This window comes from Podarcis bocagei (assembly GCF_964188305.1).
Source record: "Podarcis bocagei genome assembly, chromosome: 6".
In the NCBI taxonomy this organism is placed as follows: Eukaryota; Metazoa; Chordata; class Lepidosauria; order Squamata; family Lacertidae; genus Podarcis; species Podarcis bocagei.
In genome coordinates this window covers 13,610,365-13,634,797 of record NC_138130.1, presented here as the reverse complement: position 1 = coordinate 13,634,797, position 24,433 = coordinate 13,610,365, and the positions used below count along the sequence as shown (strand labels likewise).

Here is a 24,433-nt window from a genome sequence, read left to right as displayed (position 1 = left end):
AGAAGAAGAGGAGGAGGAGGAGGAGGAGGAGGAGGAGGAGGAGGAAGAGGAGGAGGAGGAGGAGGAATTTGGATTTGATATCCCGCTTTATCACTACCCTAAGGAGTCTCAAAGGGACACGGGTGGCGCTGTAGGTTAAACCACAGAGCCTAGGACTTGCCGATCAGAAGGTCGGTGGCTCGAATCCCCGCGATGGGGTGAGCTCCCGTTGCCCGTTCCCTGCTCCTGCCAAACTAGCAGTTCAAAAGCATGTCAAAGTGCAAGTAGATAAATAGGTACCACTCCGGCGGGAAGGTAAACAGCGTTTCCGTGCGCTGCTCTGGTTCTCCAGAAGCAGCTTAGTCATGCTGGCCACATGACCCGGAAGCTGTACACCGGCTCCCTCGGCCAATAAAGCGAGATGAGCACTGCAACCCCAGAGTCGGCCATGACTGGACCTAATGGTCAGGGGTCCCTTTACCTTTAAGGAGTCTCAAAGCGTCTAACAATCTCCTTTCCCTTCCTCCCCAACAACAAACAATCTGTGAGGTGAGTGAGGCTGAGAGACCAGAGAAGTGTGACTGGCCCAAGGCCACCCAGCAGCTGCATGTGGAGGAGCAGGGAAGCGAACCCGGTTCACCAGATTACAAGTCCACCACTCTTAACCACTACACCACGCTGGCTGGTTGTTGGTCTGAGACTGCAGTGGCGCAACTTTCAGTTGGGAGCATGAATGATTGATAGAAAACAGTGTTTCCCAAACTTGGGCCTCCAGCTGTTTTTGGACCACTGGTCCTGCAAGCTAGGGATGACGGGAGTTGTAGTCCAAAAACAGCTGGAGACCCAAGTTGGGGAAACACTGACCTACTAACAAAATAAAAGGGGGATCTAACAAGATCCACTCATTGTCAAAATTAATGTTCCAATTTGGTCTCAGATTCCCCATATTTCTTTTGAATGCTAAAGCCTGCATGATTCATTAGGTTTCCATTCATTGTGAAACTAAAATAACAAATTATATCCTTTTGTAAATGGAATCATTACAGCAGTAATTTACAAAATATATTTAGCCCTTTGATGATCTTTTGCAAAGGAGAAAAAGGAGCTCCATATACTTTTAAACACATTGCCAATCAGTTATCATTTTAAAACTGTATTACTTCTTGGAAAATATTTCTGTGTACATCTGATGTCCAAATTGGGATGTAGTCGCACACTATGGGTTTTCTAATTGTCAGAAAGATTAAAGCTTTAATGGAATGTGTGAACAAGACATAATGGTAAATTGCCTTAAATTGATTCACTTTTTAGTTCAACATTGTTCTAGCTCAAAAGCAATGCAAATCAGCTTGTCCATCAAGGGTGGCTGGCATATTAAATGTTCTGTTGAGTAATGTTGCTATAACTTTTTTGGTGTTTCTGATGGTGATATACATACAGAAATTACCAGTGTGGACTACAAAGCCCTTGCAAACATTTTGAAGACCATTGAATTGTGGGCTTAACTTTCAAAGGGGAGGTTAAAGGACTAAAAGGGAATGACATAGCTTTTTGCTTTCTTTCAGGAGAATTGGGAATGACCCATAACTGCCCCATAACTGTGTGGTATGGCCAGTCAGGAGAACAGTTGGGAGGCTGGGACCAAGCAAACACAATGGCAGAAGTGCTCTCATTGGGCCTATGAACGTTTTGCAGCACAACCCTAAACATGTTTTCTCAGAAGTACATTACACTCTGTTCAATAGGGTTTACTCCAAGGTTTACCTTCCCGCCGCAGGAGTACCTATTTATCTACTTGCACTGGCGTGCTTTCAAACTGCTAGGTTGGCAGGAGCTGGGACAGAGCAACGGGAGCTCACCTCATCCTGAGGATTTGAACCACCGACCTACTGATCGGCAAACTCAAGAAGCTCAGTGGTCTAGACCACAGCGCCACCCACGTCCCTTGCGTTTCCATGCATTTCCAGGCACTCTGGTTTCCATCACGGTGTCCCATAGCGCCAGAGGCAGTTTAGTCATGCTGGCCACATGACCCGGAAAGCTGTCTGTGGACAAATGCTGGCTCCCTCGGCCTGAAAGCGAGATGAGCACCGCAAGCCCATAGTCGCCTTTGACTGGACTTAACCATCCAGGAGTTCTTTACTCTTACCTTACTCCAAGGTTAAAATGTACAGGCTTAATTACAGCAGCTCCCTGATGACTTCTGGTAACAACCCTGGATAGAACGATGTTATTGTCACCTTGAGAATCCTGAAAGAAAACATGACATGGGGGTAGGCAGTAGGAAACCTCTTAAAATATTTGGATGGCAAAGGATAGGGAGGTGGAATACAAACCATATATTTAGAGCACTCCCAAGAATCTTGGGAACTGAATTTTGTTAAGGGTGCTGGGAATAGTTGCTATGTGAGGGGTAAATTAAAGTTCTCATGATTCTTTAGGGTTGCTTTAAATCACAGATTTGTAGAGTTGGAAGGGACCCTGGTGATCATCTAGTCCAATCCCCTGCAATACAGAAATATGCAGGGATCGAACTTACAACGTTGGCATTATTGGTTGCTCTAACCTACTGAGCTATCCAGGCTTTAAATGTATGGACAGCTGTGACTACATTTTCATACAAATCCCCATTTAGTTGACGTCCTGCTACTTTCTTCCATTATTCCTTCAATAATATTCATGGTTTACATTTCCTAAGTTCCTTAGAACTAGATTTCAACTCATTTTCTGTAGGCATATTAAGAATGATTGATGAATATTAAACACAGAAAGGTTATGTCAAATGCTATGTGGGCAGGATGAGCAATCAGGAACAGCATTTGCTAAGTTTCTTCTTGAGAGACACTTTTAGGAGAATGGAAAGAAAAAATGTTAAGTTACTTGCTCAGGACTACAGTGGTACCTCGGGTTACAGAAGCTTCAGGTTACAGATGCCTCAGGTTACAAACTCAACTAACCCAGAAATAGTACCTTGGGTTAAGAACTTTGCTTCAGGATGAGAACAGAAATCGTGCGGCAGCAGCGAGAGGCCCCATTAGCTAAAGTGGTATCTCAGGTTAAGAACAGTTTCAGGTTAAGAACAGACCTGCAGAACGAATTAAGTTATTAACCCGAGGTACCACTGTATATATTAGGAAGGGGGACAAAGTCTTTGGTTCAGTTCAGCTGCACTCTTCTTCTTCCTTTAATTATTTTAAATGTGGTGAAATGGCTAGATACAAATCTAATAAAACAGACTTCCGGGGTGGCGCCATCGGTAATGGCGGACTCCCTCTGATCCGGAGGGACTGGCTCCACGGGTCTTTCCGCTACGGCGAAGCGGGGACCCTTTAAGAAATCACAGGCGGGTGAGGCCTGTGACCGTGGGACTCGGCGGGCACCTTTTGCGCCCCCCCAGTTTGCAAAGGAACCCAGTTACGGGCTCTGGAGCGAAGCGGGGCAAGCGGCGCGGTGCTGAGAGTCAACTGCTTCTTCCGTGGAGCGAAGCCGCACAGCCGTTGCCGGAGAGCGCTGCCTTTTTCCTGTGACAATCTGGCTACAAAAACAACTACCCGTGAGTAGGTTATATTTGGACAATTGGACTCCAAACAATGACCCGTGAGTAGAACGGAAAATTGGACTAAGAAATTCTTTTTAATTTGGCACCGAAGCGGGAAGGTCTAAACAGGAAGTCAGCCTTCCGCTCTTTGTAGAAAGATTAAAGCAAAGACATGGCAAGCTAGAGTTTAGGAAACCGTTTGTAAAGGATCAACTTTCATCATCTAAAATTACTGAACCCCCTTTGGAAGCAGGAGAAGAGGGGGGGTATTTTTTCTGGACTGTTTAAACCTGCAGAAGAGTGTGTAAAGTAAAGCAATTTTCCACCGTCTTGAACCTGGGAGCGGGGCGTCAGGACAGACGTTTTCGGAGTTCATTGACTATAGCAAACATTTTTGACAGACAGTTAAAAGAAGAGAAACATAGTGATTCCATTGTTCTCCTTCGCAGTTAAAAGGAAAAAAAATATTGACAAAATATCTGAAAAAGGAAACTTTGTTGTTAGATCTGCTTTGTTGCTAGATCTGCTTTTAAAAAAAGAGAGAGAGAGATGGATACAAATAGAAGTTCTTCCCCTAGAGGGAGCTTGTGAAACTGTTATTAAATCTGAACTGGGGAGCTATAGATTAAGATCGTGGGATCAGACTTTGACCTTGTACAATAATGTACTTGGAGGCTCTGCTGCGTGCTTTCTGTAAGACAAGTGCTTTATTGGAACAGTTACATGAGAAGACGGATTTGATGACTGTTGCGATCAGAAATTTTGGACAGGTAGTGGGTATCTATATAGAACCCACTCAGGAATCAATTCAGGAGTGTGCTCTGACAGATCAGATGAGGGAGGAGGCTGTGGCTGGACCCCGGCAGGCAGAGATGGAGGGAACTGTGGCCCAGCAGGAACATGAGTTGTGGGACCTGACGAATGAACCTGGAAAAAGCCAGATTTGGAGAGATAGAGTCTTGTTTGGCTTGGAGATGGGGGGCTGGATAGACCCCCCTATGCAGGGATGTTTTGACTTTTCAAGTCTGGCGTTGGGCCGGGAGGAGTTTGGAGTTGTGGGGATCCTCAACTTTGGAGGGACCTTGAAACATGTTTTTAAATACCACATGGAGTTCAGTGTGGACTATGAAGAAGGGGTAGATCTGTCGAGAAGGGACAAAAATATTGCCAAGCTGAAGTCTCCACGAGTGAAAGGAGCAGAAGACAAAGTAAAGTACAGGTATAAATATGAAGAAGATCTGCGGAAGGGACATGGAAGAGTCTTAAGGGCCTCGGACATAAGGTTACCAGGTTAATGAACTAGATGGATGAGATAGAAAGGACTGACAAACCCGAGACCAGGAGGAAGACACGTTGGATAAAGATTGGAAGAAAGTTTTTAAAAATTCTACTTAGGAATGTTCTCTAAAATTAATGAGTATTAGAAAAATGTTGGAACGAAATTATTTGGCTTTAGCAGAAATGTTAAAAAGAACTGTGTAAGAATATGCTATGGTTATGAGAAATTGGTATAAATAAGATTCAAGTTTTAAGTTTTAGGGTTCTTTATGGTAAGATAAAGTTAAAATAGATTAAGGTAATTTAATGACATAATATTATGAAAAATGGAAAGGATTTGCTGTGACAATCAACAACTAGAATACAAAAAAAGGGAGGTGTGAGGAGGTCAATGAAATAAGGTAATGACAGTTAAGGATTTGGGAATATTGGATCTGTTTTTAAATTTTTGTGGCCTATTTTTGCTTTCTGATTTTGATGTGTTATGTGTTTTGTTTTTGCTTTTGCTTTTGGATTTTGATTTTTATCGATTTGTGTTGTTTAATTGCTATTTGTTTCTTGTTTTTTCCTTCTTTTTCTCTTTGTTTTTTTGTAATTTTAAAATTTTCAATAAACATCATTTAAAAAAAACAACAAATCCAATAAAACAGAGCATATAGCACAAAGCAATACATAGTATAACAATAGCATAAAAACTCATCTGCATCTTAGTGTGAACTTTTCCTAATGAACACATTTTTGCAAGCAATTTCCCCAAATATAATGCATTTTATGTGTTATTTGCTCCAGCATATGCATTTGTAGGCACACTTACCTATAATATACACATTTTTGTACATATTACCCGGTTGGAGAACTGCATGACAAAATTCGATGATGTGTGAATTTTGCCTGAGAGCTGTGATTCATCTTGTGTGTTCTGGGAAATTCAAATTGGAAAGGTTCGCATAGAAATACGAATCTCAACAACTTTCGCCTCCATCCCCACATCTCTTGCTAGTGGGTGACACATCAGGGCAGGATCCTCCACACCTGTTTGACTCTGCCAGCTTCCAGTGCCAGACCCGACCTCCCTTGTCATACTTAACTCTGCTTAATGGCAAACATATTGTCTCAGCTGTTCATTGCAAGCACGCATTACCATTTCCTTTGCCCATGCTGCTGCTATCGCTCAATCCACATCAGGGGAGCTTTTTAAAATGGACAAATAAAGAAACTCGCTATAAACTCACAGGGCAATTTGAAACTGTGCTTTGTGCAACTCTGCGTGATTGTTCCTGGTAATATATCTTGGAAAATGAGGACAGGAAGAACCTGTGATGGCTGCCACTTTTTTTTTCAGGCAGCAAAGGGATACAGAGAGTGCATAAATGCTCAGCTACATCTCGACTGAGGCTTTGCGCTAACCGTTCTCGACTCCTTCTGAATGCATGAGGCAATTCTCTGTAGGGGATCAGGAAAAGATGCCAGAGCAGGTGCTTAGCACCTCCCTGACTGCTCTCCCCCCCCCTTTTATTCCAAGTGTGGGTCTCTGCTTTGCCAGGAGGCAAAATGCCAACCCACCTCCTCCCCTACAACACAGGTGGCTATTTGCCCAAAATCGCTTGCTTGGATTGTTTGTATTGGCAGGCCTTTTGCTCCCCAATAATCTTTCTTTCATGTGGGCCCTGGGTTTTGTTTCCAAAATGTTGACTCCCGGGATGAGAGCGAGCATTTCCAGATGATTTGCTTTGCATGCAAAAGTTTCAAGGCTCCGGCTTCCATCTCCTCCTTCGTTTGGGGAAGAGTCATGGCTCAGTGCTGGAGCATCTGTCTTGCCTGCAGAAGGTGCCAGGCTCAATCTGTAATGAAGATGATGATAATTTTATTATTTATACTCCACCCATCTGGCTGGGTTGCCCCAGCCCCTCTGGGTGGCTTCCAACACATATGTAAACATAATATAACAACAACCATTAAAAGCTTCCTGATACAGGGCTGCCTTCAGATGTCTTCTAAAAGTAGTATAGTTGTTTATCTGCTTGACACCTGATAGGAGGATGTGCCACGGGGCACCACTACTGAGAAGGCCCTCTACCTGGTTCCCTGCAACCTCACTTATTGTAGTGAGGGAACCACCAGAAGGCCCTCGGCACTGGACCTCAGTGTCTGGGCTGAATGATGGGAGTGGAAACGCTCCTTCAGGTATACTGGACTGAGGCCATTTAGGGCCTCAAAGGTCAGCTCCAACACTTTGAATTGTGCTCAGAAACATACTGGGAGCCGGTGAAGATCCTTGAGGACCAGTGCAATATGGTCCCAGCGGCCACTCCCAGTCACCAGTCTAGCTGCCGCATTCTGGATTAGTTATACTTTCTGAGTCACCTTCAAAGGTAGCCCCAAGTAGAATGCATTGTAGCAGTCCAAGCAGGAGAAAACCAGAGCATGTGCCATTCTGGTGAGACAATGTGCAGGCAGGTAGGGTCTCAGCTGCCATACCAGATGGAACTGACTTTACCTCCATGGACAGTTGTGAGTCCAAAATGACTCCCAGGCTGCACACCTGCTCCTTCAGGGACACAGTAACCCCATTCCAGACCAGGAAGTCCCCCAAACCCACCTGCCCCCTGTCCCCCAGAAAATGTCTCTGGGCAGAGCTGAGAAAACCCCAGCTGAAACCCTATCGAGCCACTGCAGGTCAGTTTGGACAACACTAAAGTGGAAGGATCCATGGTCTCATTTGGTACAAGGTGCCTTTCTATGTTCCTATTTCAGTCACTGTGAGAAACTGCAGCAGCTTCATATAGAATCCTCAGCAAGTAATTTCTATTTCAGTCCAAGTACAGAGTTCTTTCCATTTTCCAAAAAAAAAGTGTCCCTCACGAAGAAACCTAGCAAATGCTGTTCCCGATTGCTCATCCTACCCACACAGCTTTTGACATAACCTTTCTGTGTTTAATATGCGTCAGTCATTCTTCACAGATATGGCCACAGAAAATGTTTCAAGGCTCCAGATTTCTCACCCACCCCCCTTCCTTTGGGGAAGAGCTGTAGCAAAGTAGCAGACGGACTGCTTTGCATGCAGACGATACCAGGTTCAATCCCTGATCTGGAACCCTGCAGGGCTGCTGCCAGTCTGTGTAGACGAGAGTTTCCCAAACTTGGGCCTTCAGCTGTTTTTGGACTACAACTCCCATCACCCCTGACCACTGGTCCCGGTAGCTAGGGATGGTGGGAGCTGTAGTCCCAAAACAACTGTCTATGCCCCTTTTCTGAGCTTCCTCCAAATAGGGGACAGCTTTTTATGAGCTCCCTCCTTTTTTTCTTTCTTTAACTGTAGGCTCAACCTCTTTCCCATGGTCTCAGTAATGAACTTTTATGTGCACCAGACTGACTTTCTAATTACTCTGGTTGTCAGGGCATGGAATAGGTTTAGCAAACAGCCCAGTGTTGGCTCGGAGTACAGCTGCAAAGTTGCCATTTACTCCTAAGAATCAAAGTAACATGCTAGGTTGCATCAAGAAGGCTGCTGCAAAGAAGGCTAAAACTTCTCCAGGCATATAATAGTAGTCAGTCCTGGCCCGGTGGCCAATGAGGGAGGGGCCAAGTCTCTGTAAACAGATCACCCTGAGGTGCATCGCCGCCTGCTCCACAAGGCATTTGGGATGTGAAAGTTATGCAACACTGTGAGTCATATTCACAGGGACATTGACAGCATCTTAAAGTAGGCAAAATGTCCCTCTGCTGATGTTCAGCAATACCTTTTCAGTAATTTCTTTTCTTTCTTTCTTTTTTGGGCAGAGGGAGGCTGACAAACTGGGTCTGCTGAATTTCACTTTTCAATACAGTGGTACCTCAGGTTAAGTACTTAATTCATTCCGGAGGTCTGTACTTAACCTGAAACTGTTCTTAACCTGAAGCACCACTTTAGCTAATGGAGCCTCCTGCTGCTGCTGCGCCGCTGGAGCCCAATTTCTGTTCTTATCCTGAAGCAAAGTTCTTAACCTGAAACACAATTTCTGGGTTAGCGGAGTGTGTAACCTGAAGCGTATGTAACCTGAAGAGTATGTAACCCGAGGTACCACTGTACAAATATTAAAGCTGAACCCTGTTAGTGGGGTAGGAGAACAGAAAATAATGTCAATATATTTCATATCTGGCAACCAATGCTCCCCTTTGGTTTCAGACAGTACGTGGGTAGATGAGTCTAAAAACTTGGACACAAATTTCCATGGCCCTCTAGAGGCTATGGTGGAATTTATACCAGAATACTCTATTCTGACCAAACTAAGCCTCCTGGAGCACAATTTACATCAGGAGGTTTAGTCTAGGCAGAATTGAAAACACATTTCCAGAGTTAATGCTAAATACCTTATTTCTGGTAAATGTGCCACCATAGACGCTAGACAGTTGTGAAAAATTGTGTCCCAGGCTTTTTAGACTTGTCTACCCATGTACTATGTGAAACCCAAGGGGCCCATTGGTTGCCAGATGTGAAATATATTGATATTATTTTCATCTATCCTTCCTCACTATATCCTCTTTATCACCTGGTCATCCTGCCCAGTGCTGGATTTACATATAAGCTAAACAAGTTATAGCTTAGGGCCCCACTCTCTTGAAAAAACAAAAATTGAAAAAACAAAACAAAACCTGGATGTACATTTCCAAAATATAAGATAAAAAATAAATAAAATAAAACCTACATACAGCAACAGTTTTTTGTGTTGCGTAGGCTCCTATGACGTAAGTAATAGGCCCCGCCTGCTAGCCTGCTCACTAAAATATCACTGGTTGGCTCATTTCTATATACAGTGGTACCCTGGTTCTCAAACTTAATCCGTTCTTAATTACCATATAGCATATATTCAACACAAAAGAACAGTGACAATTTGTTGTTGACAAAGGACAGCTGGACATACAAAGGGCCCCATTACCTTCAGTAGCTTTGGGCCTCATCAAACTCTTCCTTTAAATTCGTGGGAGTTTACCTTAGTGAAGACCTCACTTGGAAAAACAATATAACTCAGGTGGTTAGGAAGGCCCAAAAGAGACTCCATTTTCTCAGGTTCTTGCGAAAGAACAATGTTAAGCAACAACTGATGACCTCCTTCTACCGGTCCACAATAGAAAGTGTCCTCTCATATTGTATCACAGTGTGGTACGTTGGCTTGACAGCCACGGACAGAAAGTCTTTACAGAGGGTGGTGAACACAGCACATGATATCATGGGCTGTCCTCTGACCCCGCTAGATGACATTGCAGGGGATCGTTGCCTTAGGAGAGCAAGAAAAATTCTCAGGGACGATTCACACCCCGGCCAGCTCCTCTTTAATCTTCTATCCTCGGGCAGGAGATACAAAAGTATAATCAGTTGTAAAGGGAAAGGGAAAGGGACCCCTGACCATTAGGTCCAGTCATGACCAACTCTGGGGTTGCGGTGCTCATCTCGCTTTATTGGCCAAGGGAGCCAGCGTACAGCTTCTGGGTCATGTTGCCAGCATGACTAAACTGCTTCTGGTGAACCAGAGCAGCACACGGAAACGCCGTTTACCTTCCCACTGGAGCGGTACCTATTTATCTACTTGCACTTTGATGTGCTTTCGAACTGCTAGGTTGGTAGCAGCAGCGACTTAACAACGGGAGCTCACCCCGTCACAGGGATTCGAACCGCTGACCTTCTGATTGGCAAGTCCTAGGCTCTGTGGTTTAACCCACAGCGCCACCCGCGTCCAACAGGCTAAAAAACAGTTTCTATCCATGGGCTGTTAGGCTGCTGAATGGAAAATAATATAGTGCAACTGACTGGGATGATACTGCATAAGCAAAATCTGACTGTGTGAGGTCATCTCTCTCATTACATTATCCCTAATTGGCTGGGGCAGAGAGGAGAAAACACGGCCCTTCCACACAAAAAGGGTACAATTGAAAGGTTTTTAGGGGCACTACCAAACTGCGGGAGGCAGTGGAAGACAGGAGTGCCTGGCATGCTCTGGTCCATGGGGTCATGAAGAGTCGGACACGACTAAATGACTAAACAACAACAAGATAGGTTTATCTTCCCAAAAGCATTTTCACTAGTGATAATTTTGCTCGGCTCTAATAGAAAGTCAAAGGACAGCATGCCAACAGCTTCTGACTTTGCTGCATTCGTGGGAAAGTGCATGACTACAATCTCATAGATCAGGGGTGTCCAACTTCCAAGAGATCTACTCCCCTATAAATAAACTGGCAGTGATCTACCCATTGGATTGACCAGATCCAGGATCGACCAGGGACAGCATGTGATTGACTGGTAGATTGCGATCAACCTGTTGGACAGCCCTGTTGTAGATGATACCCACTTAAAAGTGAAGTAAGTTTTTTTGCACTTGCCATCACGTTTTCACAACCAATAGATGCAGCTGTTTGGTCCCACCAGAGGTATTTGACTGCACATCTTTTGCTTTCCCCTTATCTCTGACATTAGAATTGCAAAGTGGCGTGGCAAAGCCTTTAGTCATACTGACCAAAAATAGCCAGCTGCAGCTTTGTCCTCATCACAATTACAAGATGACTTGAGTCACCTGGAGTTTCACATCAGGCAATTCACATAGGAGAAAACTCATCATGACCACCATGTCACAGAAGATGAGGCTTAGCTTGAGGTACCCCAACTATTTTGGACCTTGGGGATACATTTGAGAATACAGAAAACTGCTGTCAGCATCAGAAAAGATCCATTTCACAGAAGAAAAACTGGCTACGCTCAGATAACTGCCTTTCAAAAACAAGCTAATACCGACAATACTAGATCAAGGGAAGTAATAGTGCCACTGTATTCTGCTCTGGTCAGACCACACCTGGAGTACTGTGTCCAGTTCTGGGCACCACAATTCAAGAAGGACACTGACAAACTGGAACGTGTCCAGAGGAGGGCAACCAAAATGGTCAAAGGCCTGGAAACGATGCCTTATGAGGAACGGCTAAGGGAGCTGGGCATGTTTAGCCTGGAGAAGAGGAGGTTAAGGGGTGATATGATAGCCATGTTCAAATATATAAAAGGATGTCACATAGAGGAGAGAGAAAGGTTGTTTTCTGCTGCTCCAGAGAAGTGGACACGGAGCAATGGATCCAAACTACAAGAAAGAAGATTCCACCTAAACATTAGGAAGAACTTCCTGACAGTAAGAGCTGTTCGACAGTGGAATTTGCTGCCAAGGAGTGTGGTGGAGTCTCCTACTTTGGAGGTCTTTAAGCAGAGGCTTGACAACCATATGTCAGGAGTGCTCTGATGGTGTTTCCTGCTTGGCAGGGGGTTGGACTCGATGGCCCTTGTGGTCTCTTCCAACTCTATGATTCTATGATTCTATGATTCTATGATTCTATGACAACTCCCAAAACAAACAAAAGCAGCCCCCCCGCCCAACCTCACCCCCCCAAACAGACAACTCTCCCCAAACAATTGCCACAAAGCCAAAATTAATCCACCTTTGGCAGGTCTTGGGAAACTTTTGCTCTCCAACTTCCGTCCCTCTTGGCCATTCATTGATGGGACTTGTAGTTCATAACACCTGCAGGATCAAAGGTTCCCCACACCTGGCTTAAACAAATAATATTGGAAGGCAAGGAGTTATTGCTGGGTGCCAGGGGTGTGTCTGAGGGTCCTGTAGTGGGCAAGACACTGGGGACTCCAGGACTATAGGCGTGCCCTGTACAAAATGGGAGAACAGCACAACCTTACACCTGTCTGCTCAAAAGTAAGTCCCATTCAAGGAAGAACTCAAACTCAGGGCGCAGGACACAACTCAGTGTGGCAAGTGAGTCTGGCTCTCAGACTGGGCAAGAAACCTAGTGCTTTCCTGAGAATGCTGAACTGTGTTGGCACCTCTGGGAGCTGGGTGATGGAGGTTTTGCTGCCTCCTCAGAGGCAGATGGGACAGGCAGGGTATCCCTCTCCCAGAGTCTGCCTCAGCCCTGGAGATGGAGACAAAACTTGTGCCTTGCGCTGCAGGACTTGTGGAGAGATGGCATGAGGCGAGAGCAATTTCCTCCTCAGGATCTCCCCCAGGATCCCCCTGCTTGAGTGCTCCCAACACCAATAGAGATCTTCCCATCCCACTGGATCCATCCCCATGGTCTTCTGTCGGCCGCTCTTCCTGGCCCACCCAGGGCCCTTGTTATGCAAGGCCCTACAATTCCACGTACTCCTAGGAATGTAGCCTGAATTGGGGCATCTTTATTTCAAATCTTAAGCAGGTCTCTTTTACTCAGCTCTAATAGCAACTGCAGTGGGATGCGGGTGGCGCTGTGGGTTAAACCACAGAGTCTAGGACTTGTTGATCAGAAGGTCAGCGGTTCGAATCCCCGCGATGGGGTGAGCTCCTGTTGCTCAGTCCCTGCTCCTGCCAACCTAGCAGTTTGAAAGCACATCAAAGTGCAAGTAGATAAATAGGTACCGCTATGGCAGGAAGGTAAACGGCGTTTCCGTGCGCTGCTCTGGTTCGCCAAAAGCGGCTTAGTCATGCTGGCCACATGACCCGGAAGCTGTACGCCGGCTCCCTCGGCCAATAAAGCGAGATGAGCGCCGCAGCCCCAGAGTCGGCCACGACTGGACCTAATGGTCAGGGGTCCCTTTACCTTTACCTATATTACTTAACACGCTCAGAGTACTTGAATTAGAGAACCAGCAAAGTTGACTAAGCAACTGTAATAATAATGCTAATAATGGTGTTCAGTAATCTACCTTGCAGAATTGCTGTGATTATGGGAGGTCAGCCTAATATTTAATATGCTACAAGTGGAGGCAAAAGTATAAATCACAGCAACATGTAGTTCTAGGTGACTCAAGCAAGTGAGCCAAGCTACATGTTCTACAAGATATGAGAAGGAGAGGGTAATATACCCCAATCGTATAGTCCTCCTTCAGGTACTGTAGATGGATTTGGTAAAACAGTCATCCATAGCCTCACATCTGGCAGTCAGTTATAAGGTGTCAGGGGCAGACTTTGGTAGTCTTTGGTAGTAAGGCATCCTGTGCAGGAGAACTGCCCCAAATCTGGCACTGAAGGTGATCAAGTGACTGGCGTGGAGGGAATCCAGCTGTGCCTGCTCCTGTTCCTTTTTTTATGGAGCGGTATAACTCAGTGGTGGAGTAAATGCTTTGCATGCTGAAAGCCCAGCTTCAGTCTCTGGAATTTCAGGTAGGGCTGGAATAGACCTCTGCAACACAATTCTGAGTTAGATGGAGCAAAGCTTTTGCTTAGTTTAAGACAGTTCTCAGATGCTTTTCACTGTATGTTGCCTGGCCAATGTCTGCACACCCAGGCATTGTTAAGGACGGAGAAGAAGGGACTGATGAAAAGCAAAGTTGGTCACCCTCTTTATCGCTGTCCCTGATGTCACCACATTTCCTAGGGCACTGCAAGGAAGGAGAGCCTGAGCTGCTGCAGACGTTGCTGCACTCCAGCTCCCCCGCCCCCACTAACCATTGGTCATGCTGGTCAATGGGAACAAAATCAGCAGGACCACAGCCGCCGCCCCCCCCCAAATCCGTGTATCACTGGAGATAAGCAGGGTACGATTCCCCTGCTTAATGTCAACATGTCCCCTGCTGAGTGGGATGGGGGGCCACTTACAAGGGTACCCTTGTTCTTAACTTGGGGAGGGGATGCTAAGTGACCCCCCATCCTTTCTGCGCGTAAGCCCCCCCCCCGTCTCCTAATGAATAAAGTGGGGGTGCTCTGAGCGAAAACGTGCGTTGTGGGGTTCCTCCCCTCTGGAGAGAGCGGGGCGTTCTTTTCATTTGGGAGCGGGCAACATTGGTCGGCGGCCGGGGGAGGGGGGGACACGACTCGGAGTCCATCCCGGGTTTTCCTTCGCGCTCCTCCTCACCGGCAAGCCGCCGCTGCAATGTGGAGCACGTTCCTCGCCCGCTCGCTCGCCTGCCCCGCGTGCGCTCCTGCCGGCTCCCTGCTAGGCTGCCGCGGCCGCCTGTTCTGCCAGGAGGCGGTTGCTGCTGCCGCTGCTGTTCTAGGCAGGCTGCGCGGCGCAGCGGCTCCCCTTTCCTGGATGTCCGCCTCTCAGCAGCACCAGCAGCGCAGCGCGCAACAGCCAAGCCAAGCCACCCTCTCCAGGCTCTCCTCCTCCCCGTGCGTAAAGCCAAGCCAGCGGCTGCTTCGCCATCTCCATCCTCCGCGCCGCACCTCCGGGCTTTCCGCGCTCCCGGGCGCCGAGGACCAGCGCGCCCCACCACCAGCGGCGTTGAGCCGGGCCGGACTTTAACGGGACCCGCCGAGGAAGGAAGAAGGGAGGAGGAGAAGGAGGCGGAGAGACGAGAGAAGGGGCGGGCGGCTGCCGCCTTGCCTCGCCTGCCTCGGGTGCGCCCTCCTCCTTCGCCTTCCCAGCCGGCTTCGCAAAGTTTGGCCGCGACGAGAGGGGGGCTCCCGGTTGCTCTTTCCCCCGCGGGGGTGCGCTCTGTCGAGGCGCGCACGGCTGCGCAGGACTCGGGGCTCTGGTAGAAGGCTCTTCCGTGGGATTTATCTTTCCAAGTGGATTTGGCGAGGGGCTCTCTTTTTGGGGATTGGAGGGGGGAGGCGGGGGTGAAAGAAGAGGGGTGTCTCTTTTCTTTCTTTTTGGTTTGTTCTTACCCCCTTTTTTGGGCATCATGGTTCCTTGGATCGGGGCGCTGCTCGGGGCGCTGCTGGGGCTGCTGCTGTCGCTGCGCGCCGGAGCGGCGGACGCGAAAGCGCGGAGCTGCGGCGAGGTGAGGGAGGCGTACAAAGCCAAAGGATTCAGCCTGCTCAACATCCCCTATCAGGAGATCGCAGGTAAGCACCTGGGCAAGGGGAAATCTCGGCACTCGCGTAGCCATGGGGCTGCCTTCGTTCCTCTCCCCCCCCTTCCCCAACCACCCCCGGTGAAACGCTCGCTTTGCCTGGATATCTCCCTCTCGCTCCCTCTCCCTTCTCCTTTCGCCTCCCAGGGAAAGAGAGCAGTGCCTTTTCCACTCTGCTGCTGCTTAGGCGATGAATTGCCTCATTGTGCAGTGAATAGAGAATCCGTTTTAGATTTCCAAAGAGACCAACAGGGGGAAGAACGAGTTGGGGAAGGGGGGCGCGCGCAGAGAAGAGACGGAGATATTTGGCAAGATGTTCACTTTTTTCGCCTGGGGGGAGATGTGACAAGAACAGAGGGAAGGCTGCCCTCCCTGCTCTTTTCAAGTTCTAAGTTGCCTTCAAGGAATTGCATAGTGGAACGCAAGTTTCTAGTCCCTTTTAGATGGTGTAAGTGAGGCTGCCTGTTGCCTCTTTCATTAAGAGAGCGGGCCTTCGTGCTTGTGGCACAGCAGTCTGCCACAAACTACAGAAAGAGAATGACCCCCAACTTGTGTCTTTTATCTGTGTGTGCATGGGAGGGGGGTGCCCCCTTTTATTTTGCACCTGGCCGGCTTTATTAAGGGGTCGTGACAGTTGTCCTTTGCCAGTAGGGTGTGCTCTGCCTCGTTCAAGAGTCTGCTTACCCCTCTCGGGTGGAGCACCTGTAAAAACATTGCTTCACCTGGAAAAAAAGGGGAAATAAAAGAACTGTAGACTTCAGACTATCTGGGGGAAATGAAAAGATTAGGGGTGTGAGTTACCATGAAGATCTCCTCTGAAGGTCCACCTTCAAATCCAACTAACGTTCTGAGTTGCTAAGGATGATTAGTTGTCCCTTCCCCTTTGCACAGTAATGGTATGTCAGGTTTTCTCTCAAGCCTATTTCTCTGCTTCTTGCTGTCCTCTTATCACTGCTGTATCTTCAGAACTCAGTGTGCAAAGAATGAATCGGTGATTAAGAAAAGAAAGGGGGAGGAAGGACCTGTGGTGGGTGTGAGCAAAGGACTGTAAGAAGAAGGAACAGCTGCTGCAGCCTACCTGAGTGAAACTTGCCGCCTGTCAGTTTCCAACACTGAATTAAACCATCTGCAGTTTCCAGGACTGAATTAAGTCATCCGCATAGAGGATACCATAGACTCAAAGATGTCATGTTTAAATCTGATTGTTCCCTTCTTAGGCTTAAGTGATGCAATTAATATTGATAGTTGGCCGTTTGCGGGGGTGCATTCATACATCTTCAGAGCAGCACAGCCAGTCGGTTCCTAAAACATGCCAATTAACCTCTGGGATTAAAGTGAATCTGGGGCCTGCGTGGTTGCCAACTAGGTTAGCTGTTTCGGTTTGAGGTGACCCTGGTAGAGTTGTCTGCCAGTGGGCCATTTTATTTCCCCGTTGGCTTTCTGTGCATGTATTTCTGGGGGCTAAGTTAGATGGGATGTTACCTGCTTGATTGCAATTAACATGCAGGTTTTAAAAAGAGGAATTAAATAGCAACTGTAGGGGGCCTGAACCGTGTTAGGACCACACACACACACACACACACAGATGTGTGTGTGTGTGTGTGTGTATCCTTCACTTCCAATGTAGGTAGCAGCATCTCAGAAGTGATGTATGATTTGGCAGGACCACAGAAGGGGACAAAGGGCTAAACTCCCCCTTCTATTTACTGTAGTCATGGCATTAAGATACTCAGGACAGCCCCAAGCCATGGACGTTTTATTTTTTTAATGAAATATGTCTCTCAATTACATCCATGTGATTAATGTTACATCTGGCTTGGCTCTAAAGCTCTGTTTTAACATTAGACATCCATAACAAGATTTGATACATTTATTGAAATGGGTGTATGGCTATGAATGGGTGTTTGCCAGAAAAGTCACAAGTGCACACCCCACTCATCTGCATTCCTTATTCATTTATTAGAAAATGGACAGTCTTGTTCTTAGATTAGGGGTGATTCGCATGGCTCGTTCCAGCCTATGGAAGCTGCACTTTTGCGAAGTTCCACATTGCCCACAGCCCCAACTTTGTGAGCGACTGCAACTGTGTGCTGCTTTGCACTTCAGGGCTCAGTATGTGGTACTGGTTTCGACGCCGTTGGCTCAGGCTATGGCAAAGGGACTAAAAAATTGGCTAAGGTTAAATGAAAACCAGAGCTTCCAAGAGCCAAAAGAGATGGGGGGATATACCCTTAGAAAGTCATCTGGTTCCCGGAATCTACTGATGGTTGTTGCCAGGGGAAACCCATCCCTTGAAATGGGTTGTTTTGAGTGTGGCAATGGGTACAATCTGAGTCCAGCCTGGGCATTTTTCCTGCCCCCCCTCCCACCTAATGCTCTGGCCAGTGCAAACTGTGAGCCTGCTGCTTCATCATTCTCTACCACTGCTAGGGTGACCCCTAATTTATTTTTGTCTCTTGGTTATTATTACATTGTGGTTGCTTCCATATGCTGTTGGACTAGGATGTCCATCATTGCTGGCCATTGGTAATGCAAGCTGGGGCTACTGGGTGTTCACGATCCCTGACCTACAGCCTTCCATGTATTTAGGATGGAGCATGTGGTTATATACAGTGCTGGTCTTCTTAACAGGACATGGATCAGCTGTTGTCATATATAACTGAACAATCCACCCAAACTAAGGTGACCAGTTTTCCCCCCAATGAATCCGAGGACACTTATTGTTTGCTATCTACATGTGAATGCTGAGAAAGCTGTATATTTGGGGACTGTCCCCTGGAAACAGGGACATCTGGTAACCTTCACCCAAACCACATCTAGCCATCACTTAGAGCACCATGGAAGTAATCAGAGGGCAAATGCAACCACATCACTCTTGGACTTTGCATCTCTTTCTAATCTGTCTTCTTTAAAGTGGAGGCAGATTTGTACCGCTTGTGGTCTGGGAACAGGCATAAACTAGAACAGTGTTTGTGTTGCATTGATGTTACTGATAGGACTATGGCTTTTTTCTGTGGGTACTCAAGGCTACACAGTACCATCACCCCCACCCCCACACAAAATGCTTCAAGTGTGACACTTACTGTAGCAACTTCATGATGAGTACTGGCACATTAACAAAAACTGGGTAGGACCATGAATTTGGAGTACTTGCTTGCCCCTCCAGCCCAATACCCCAACAACGCAAACCAGAATGCCCTTTGCATTAGCCAAATTGGGATCCTGAAAGCCAGGCAGGAAAGTGAGCAATAGAAGTGAAGTGTTGTGCTTCAAGTAATTTTCAAAGGCCTCACTGTGCCGTTTCTAAACTTCCCCTCAAGTTGCTAATCAATTACACAAGAGCTCTCTTCTGACTGAGACCAAAAGCCTCTGGGTTCTTCAATCAAGTTTTTCCTGGACTGACTGTTATTTCATTTTAGGTCAGTGATGGATGGCTTCTGCTTTACTCTGGCTCCTCTCTCTCTCTCTCTCTCTCTCTCTCTCTCTCTCTCTCTCTCTCTCATAAAAAAGACCAGATATCACATTTTGAATAGTTTGGGTTCCTCTTGCCATTTGCTCGCTGGAATGTTTTGATTTGCGCATCCTCCTTTCCATTTTTTTAGATAGCTCCCCAAGCAAAGCTTGAACGAGCTGCATTAATTAGTGTTCAAGTATTTGCAAAAGTAGCGGAAATAAGTGCTGGGGAACCTAATAATCAGCTTCTGGTTTAAATAACGACATCAATCACTGTTAAATCCAATATTAATCTTCAACTTTGTCTTAAGACTTCAACACCATCTCCTCCCCTTTGATGTGTACGGAATACGAAATTGCAACCAGATCCAGGTGGATGCTTTTTTGACTAAGCGTCTCTTGACTTTTTAGTGCTGTTGGATGTAAAAGGTAAAAAAGGGTAAATGGCCCCTGGACAGTTAAGTCCAGCCACAGGGGACTGCAGGGTGTGGGCTCATCTCACTTCAGTAACAAGTTGATGCAATTTAATGGAGACGTTTGGCTTGGTTGTCAATATATTTGAGGGAGAGGTAGACTTTCCTTGGAGAGGGCTGCTTTGTTATAAGGGAACGTAATTGGCAGTGTACTCTTTTGTGCGTAATGCTGAGTGCCTCAATTAAAGAAAAAGCTGGTTTGGGAAAGACATGCCGGCATTAAATGTTGTGATGTTTCTTTTGTCACTGTTATGCACAGACTGCCAACAACCTGAAGAGTTGGGTCTCTTGGTCTGTTTTTATTGTTGGCCCCTGTATGCAAAATATACGAACAGTTCAGTAGTTAGTTCGGTTTTTCTTTTTTTCTAAAAGAAATCTGCAGTTGTGCATCAGATTTCATAGTGTATTGATGAAGAGCTTGTCCATACTTTTGCTTATCCCCCACTCCTTGAAAAGCCCACTCTTTAGTGCTAAATTGGAGCAAACTGAGTGCTAAAGAGAGGTTTTCCCCGGTGGGAAAGCAATGGAGCAACAGGACATACGGATGAGCCTTTAGATTCAGTATCAACAAATATAGAGAGACAGTGTGGCGTAGTGGTTAGTCAACCTGGGAGGTCATTGTTCCAATTCTCACTTGGCACTCAGTCACTCTCAGCCTAACCTGCACCACAGGGTTTTTGTGAGGAGCAGAGCTATATATACCACCATGAGCTCATTGGAGGAAAGGTGGAAGGCAAAGGCAAGAAATAAATAGTCCAGCTTTTATTACAGTTGCACATTCTTACCTTTTTAAATAGAAAAAAGGCTGCATTGGACTTTTTTGGATCTACTGTAAACAGATTAGCTGATATGTTTGATAACAGGGTGTAAAAAAGAAATGTGAAGAATACTGTGTTGGTCAAAATTAAGTATCCTTGGATCAAAATTCTAGGGATATCATAGATTGACAGTGCATGGCTGAAATAAGGTTATTTAGATTCAGTCTGTATGGCAGCCTCAGAGTACCAATACATCTGAACTGAAGCACCAGTTCAGATGCTTCATAAACATTTTTATTAAGTCACTTTTGTATCAAACTGAATGTTTTGTTTAGAATGAAGACTTGCCTTCTTAACTTTTTATATCCAGAAGCTTGAGTTATATTTTTTTTATGTTGGATTATAAAACAATGCAGTGGTGACGTCTCTGAGTTTGTAATGCTTTCTTCTTGTTCTCATGATCTTGTTCAGAAGCCACAGCAAACATGTGACTCCAAGCATAATACTCTGACGTTCTTCTTATACTTGTGCTAAATTGCTAAGTGTAACAATTTTTATGTGCCAGCTAGCAAATTTTGAAACAGAACACATACATCTAAATCTGTTTGGGGATTTGCATACATGGAGAATGTGCAGTGTTGCAAATTCCTTTTTAGAGCGCTGGATGTAGAGGCAGAATTCCCATTATATGGGGGCCAGTGGCTGGTCTCACACAAAACCCTGTGAAAAGAGCTTTCTTCTTCATCATCTTTTGGCCTGCGAGGCTGATGGATCAGAGATGGCTGAAAACTGCTTTTAAAAGGCTGCTGCTTGTGAGTAATGTTGGATGCAGTTCTTCAATGCATCAACAGCCCACAGAACAGAAATGAATCGAATAGTACCTATGATAATTGTATGGCATAAATTGGGACCTCTTTGAAGGCTGTGAAGCCCATACACAGTTCTGCAACCAGATCTTTTACATCGTTTTAAGCAAATCTTCTACAGGAATTACTGAGTGGCCTGAAAACTGGAGCTACTCGTGGGAGGGTGTGATTTCATATGACAGTAAAAGGGCAAGAATCTTGCAATTAGAATGCAGTATGTTAGATTAAGGTGGAAGGAGGGGACAGATAATATTCCCAGGATAAAACACAGTGCATACAGGTTAGACATTGCCTAAAAAGCGGGGAAAATGGGTACTTAAAAAGGTAAAGGTACCCCTGCCCGTATGGGACAGTCGTGACCGACTCTGGGGTTGCGCGCCCATCTCGCTTAAGAGGCCGGGGGCCAGCGCTGTCCGGAGACACTTCCGGGTCACGTGGCCAGCGTGACGAAGCTGCTCTGGTGAGCCAGCACCAGCGCAGCACACGGAAACGCCGTTTACCTTCCCGCTATAAAGCGGTACCTATTTTTCTACTTGCACTTCGACATGCTTTCGAACTGCTAGGTTGGCAGGCGCTGGGACCGAGCAACGGGAGCGCACCCCGCCGCAGGGATTCGAACCGCCGACCATGCAATCGGCAAGTCCTAGGCGCTGAGGTTTTACCCACAGCGCCACCCGCGTCCCTTAATGGGTACTTAATAGGACATATATTTGCATGTGTTACACTATATGCTTATGAAATAATTGCTATAATGTAAATACAGTGCATATTCCCTTAGTGGTGAAGACTGTGACCAGATGACATGTCTGCTTGCTTCTGTCCAAGTGTTGTTGATGGGCAACTTCAAGACCCCATCTCTTCCTCCTTAGGGTTCTTTACCAGTAGGTAAAGGATCCCTGGATGGTTAAGTCCAGTCAAATTTGACTTTGGGGTGCGGTGCTAATCTCTGCTTTCAGGCTGAGGGAGCTGGTGTTTGCCTACATGACTTTACAGGTCATGTGGCCAGCATGACTAAACCGCTGCTGGTGCAACCGAACACCGTGACAGAAGCCAGAGGAAATGGACTGGAGAGCCCTTGAAGTTGAGGGCTGTCCTCTATAAAGCAAGCTACCCTAAACCAGAGACCTTCATACAACGTACGTGTTTTCCCATGGAGATACTCTCCTTCCCACATATGGTGGCATCTCCAGGGCTGGAAAGGACCTTGCCTGAAACCTGAATAGCTGGTGGCCATTAGCATAGACTCTGCTGAGCTATCTAGCTGAATGGTCTGAGTCATTTCAAGGCAGCATCCTATACTAAGTTTTGGTGGAACTTATTACTGGAATGTCAGAGGTTCCATTAAAACCATAGATGCCTATAAAGAAGATAATCCTTCAGATTATAATCAGCTTCAACTGTTACGGCAAATATGCTGCCCCCCCCCCTTTTAATGCCTCCACTATAACATCTGGAAAGGAAGTTGTGTAGACAGGATACAAACAGCTCCAGTGGCAAAGTGTGGGTTGCCAGTGCCCGGGGCCATGTGGAGGGTGGTAGTTGGAGGGAGGAAAATGGGCAGAGTATGTATGCATGTTCAACTGCCTAAGGGCATCCACATCACCCAGGAGATCACAGCCACAGAGATAAGAAAATAAGAGCTGTTCCCGTTGTCTGGAGAGGTCACTTCCTGGTTCACATGGAGAAGCCATTTTCCATTTCCTAACCTATTTGCATCCGGGGCAACCTTCCCTGTGGCCCCACACTCGCTATGCAACTGCACGGCTCTTTCCCACATTGAGAGCTTTGGCCTTACCAACATCTTTCTTTTGTGAAGAAACTTAACTTCAAGCATTTTCTTTAAATACACAGTTGTACTCAGAAGCAGTTAAATGGAATGTCAAGCATTTCAGTTCACCTTGGTCTTGTAGAATGAATTCCTCAAACCCACATTAAATAGTAAAAAGAAGCAACTGACTAGTATTTATTTCAGTGCTCCACATTCTGACTGAAGGGCTCATTGTGACTTACAAATTCATCTGTCATTGTCTTGTCCTTGCAATAAGAGAGTGAGAATGTGAGAAACAGAGGTTGCATATGCCCCATACATTTAAAGCACATGCTCCCCCAAAGAATCATGAGAACTGCAGTTTACTCCCTCCAGAGCTACAGTTCCCAGGCCCCATAACATGCTACAGTTCCCTTGATTCTTTGGGGAAAGTAATGTGCTTTAAATGTATGCTGTGTATTCAGCCAGAGAATTGTCTATGGGCATCACTGAACTTCATCTTGTAATTACTGTAAGTTCGTTTCCTGTAAAAAGGGGAAACAACATTTTCATAGAAAGCTTTAAATTTGCAAGTTGAAATTGAATTCCTCAAAGAGAGAGTTTAAATGGAAACAGTACTTATGATGTTATAAAGTGAGTCCTATTTCAATTTTAAATGGGAACTGGTGGGATGCAGGTGGCGCTGTGGTCTAAAACACTGAGCCTCTTGGGCTTGTGGTTCGAATCCCTGTGACAGAGTGAACTCCCATTGCTCCGTCCCAGCTCCTGCCAACCTAGCAGTTTGAAAGCATACCAGTTCAAGTAGATAAATAGGTGCTGCTCTGGCAAGAAGGTAAATTGTATTTCCATGCGCTCTGGTTTCCATCACAGTGTTCTGTTGTGCCAGAAGTGATTTAGTCTTGCTGGCCACATGACCCGGAGAGCTGTCTGTGGAGAAATGCCAGCTCCTTCGGCCTGAGAGCGAGATGAGTGCTGCAACCCCATAGTCGCCTTTGACTGGACTTAACCATCCAGGCGTCCTTTACCTTTCTTAGATTCATACACAAGCTAGTCACCCTTTCCTTAGCAGTGACAGCCCCAATCAGTGATGCTTTTTTCAGTATTGCAGCTATATATTTTTCCCCATCTAATGCAAAGGGAAGGTTTGTGAAAGCTGCAGGTATGCTGTGCATTAGCTAAGTGCTAATGTACTAAAACCATTTCTTCAGCTGCTTTGCTCCTTTTTTCTTCCCAGGGTACCTTGTAGCGTTCCAGAGACTTGGTGATGTTCAAACACCACAGAGGTCAAGCAGTGTGTTAAAAGCTCGGGTCACTCTTTTTATCTGTCTGCAATAAAGAATATATTAATTTCATTTATATTACCACTTGGCTCTCATAAAAGGTCAGTTTCGGTTGAATGTCCAATTACTTGCAAATGGCAAGTCTTATAACAAGTGATCAACAATAAAAGCTTTTTCTGGGCAATTTGTTTTTAAAATTACTACCTGCTGTTCTCTTGAATGACTCCGTGGACCCAGGAGGATCA

The 24,433-nt window shown here is 46.1% G+C and overlaps 1 protein-coding gene across 2 annotated transcripts in view; it reads left to right on the top strand.

Moving 5' to 3' along the window:
* The first annotated feature begins 15,394 nt into the window (after positions 1-15,394).
* Positions 15,395-24,433, top strand: part of GPC6 (glypican 6) — an 809,956-nt gene continuing 800,917 nt past the window's right edge. For both annotated transcript variants that reach the window (XM_081198452.1, XM_081198451.1), the window contains exon 1: positions 15,395-15,582. In XM_081198452.1, coding sequence (XP_081054578.1) covers positions 15,420-15,582 — 163 coding nt within the window. In that variant the 5' untranslated portion in view covers positions 15,395-15,419. The remainder of the gene's footprint in view (positions 15,583-24,433) is intronic.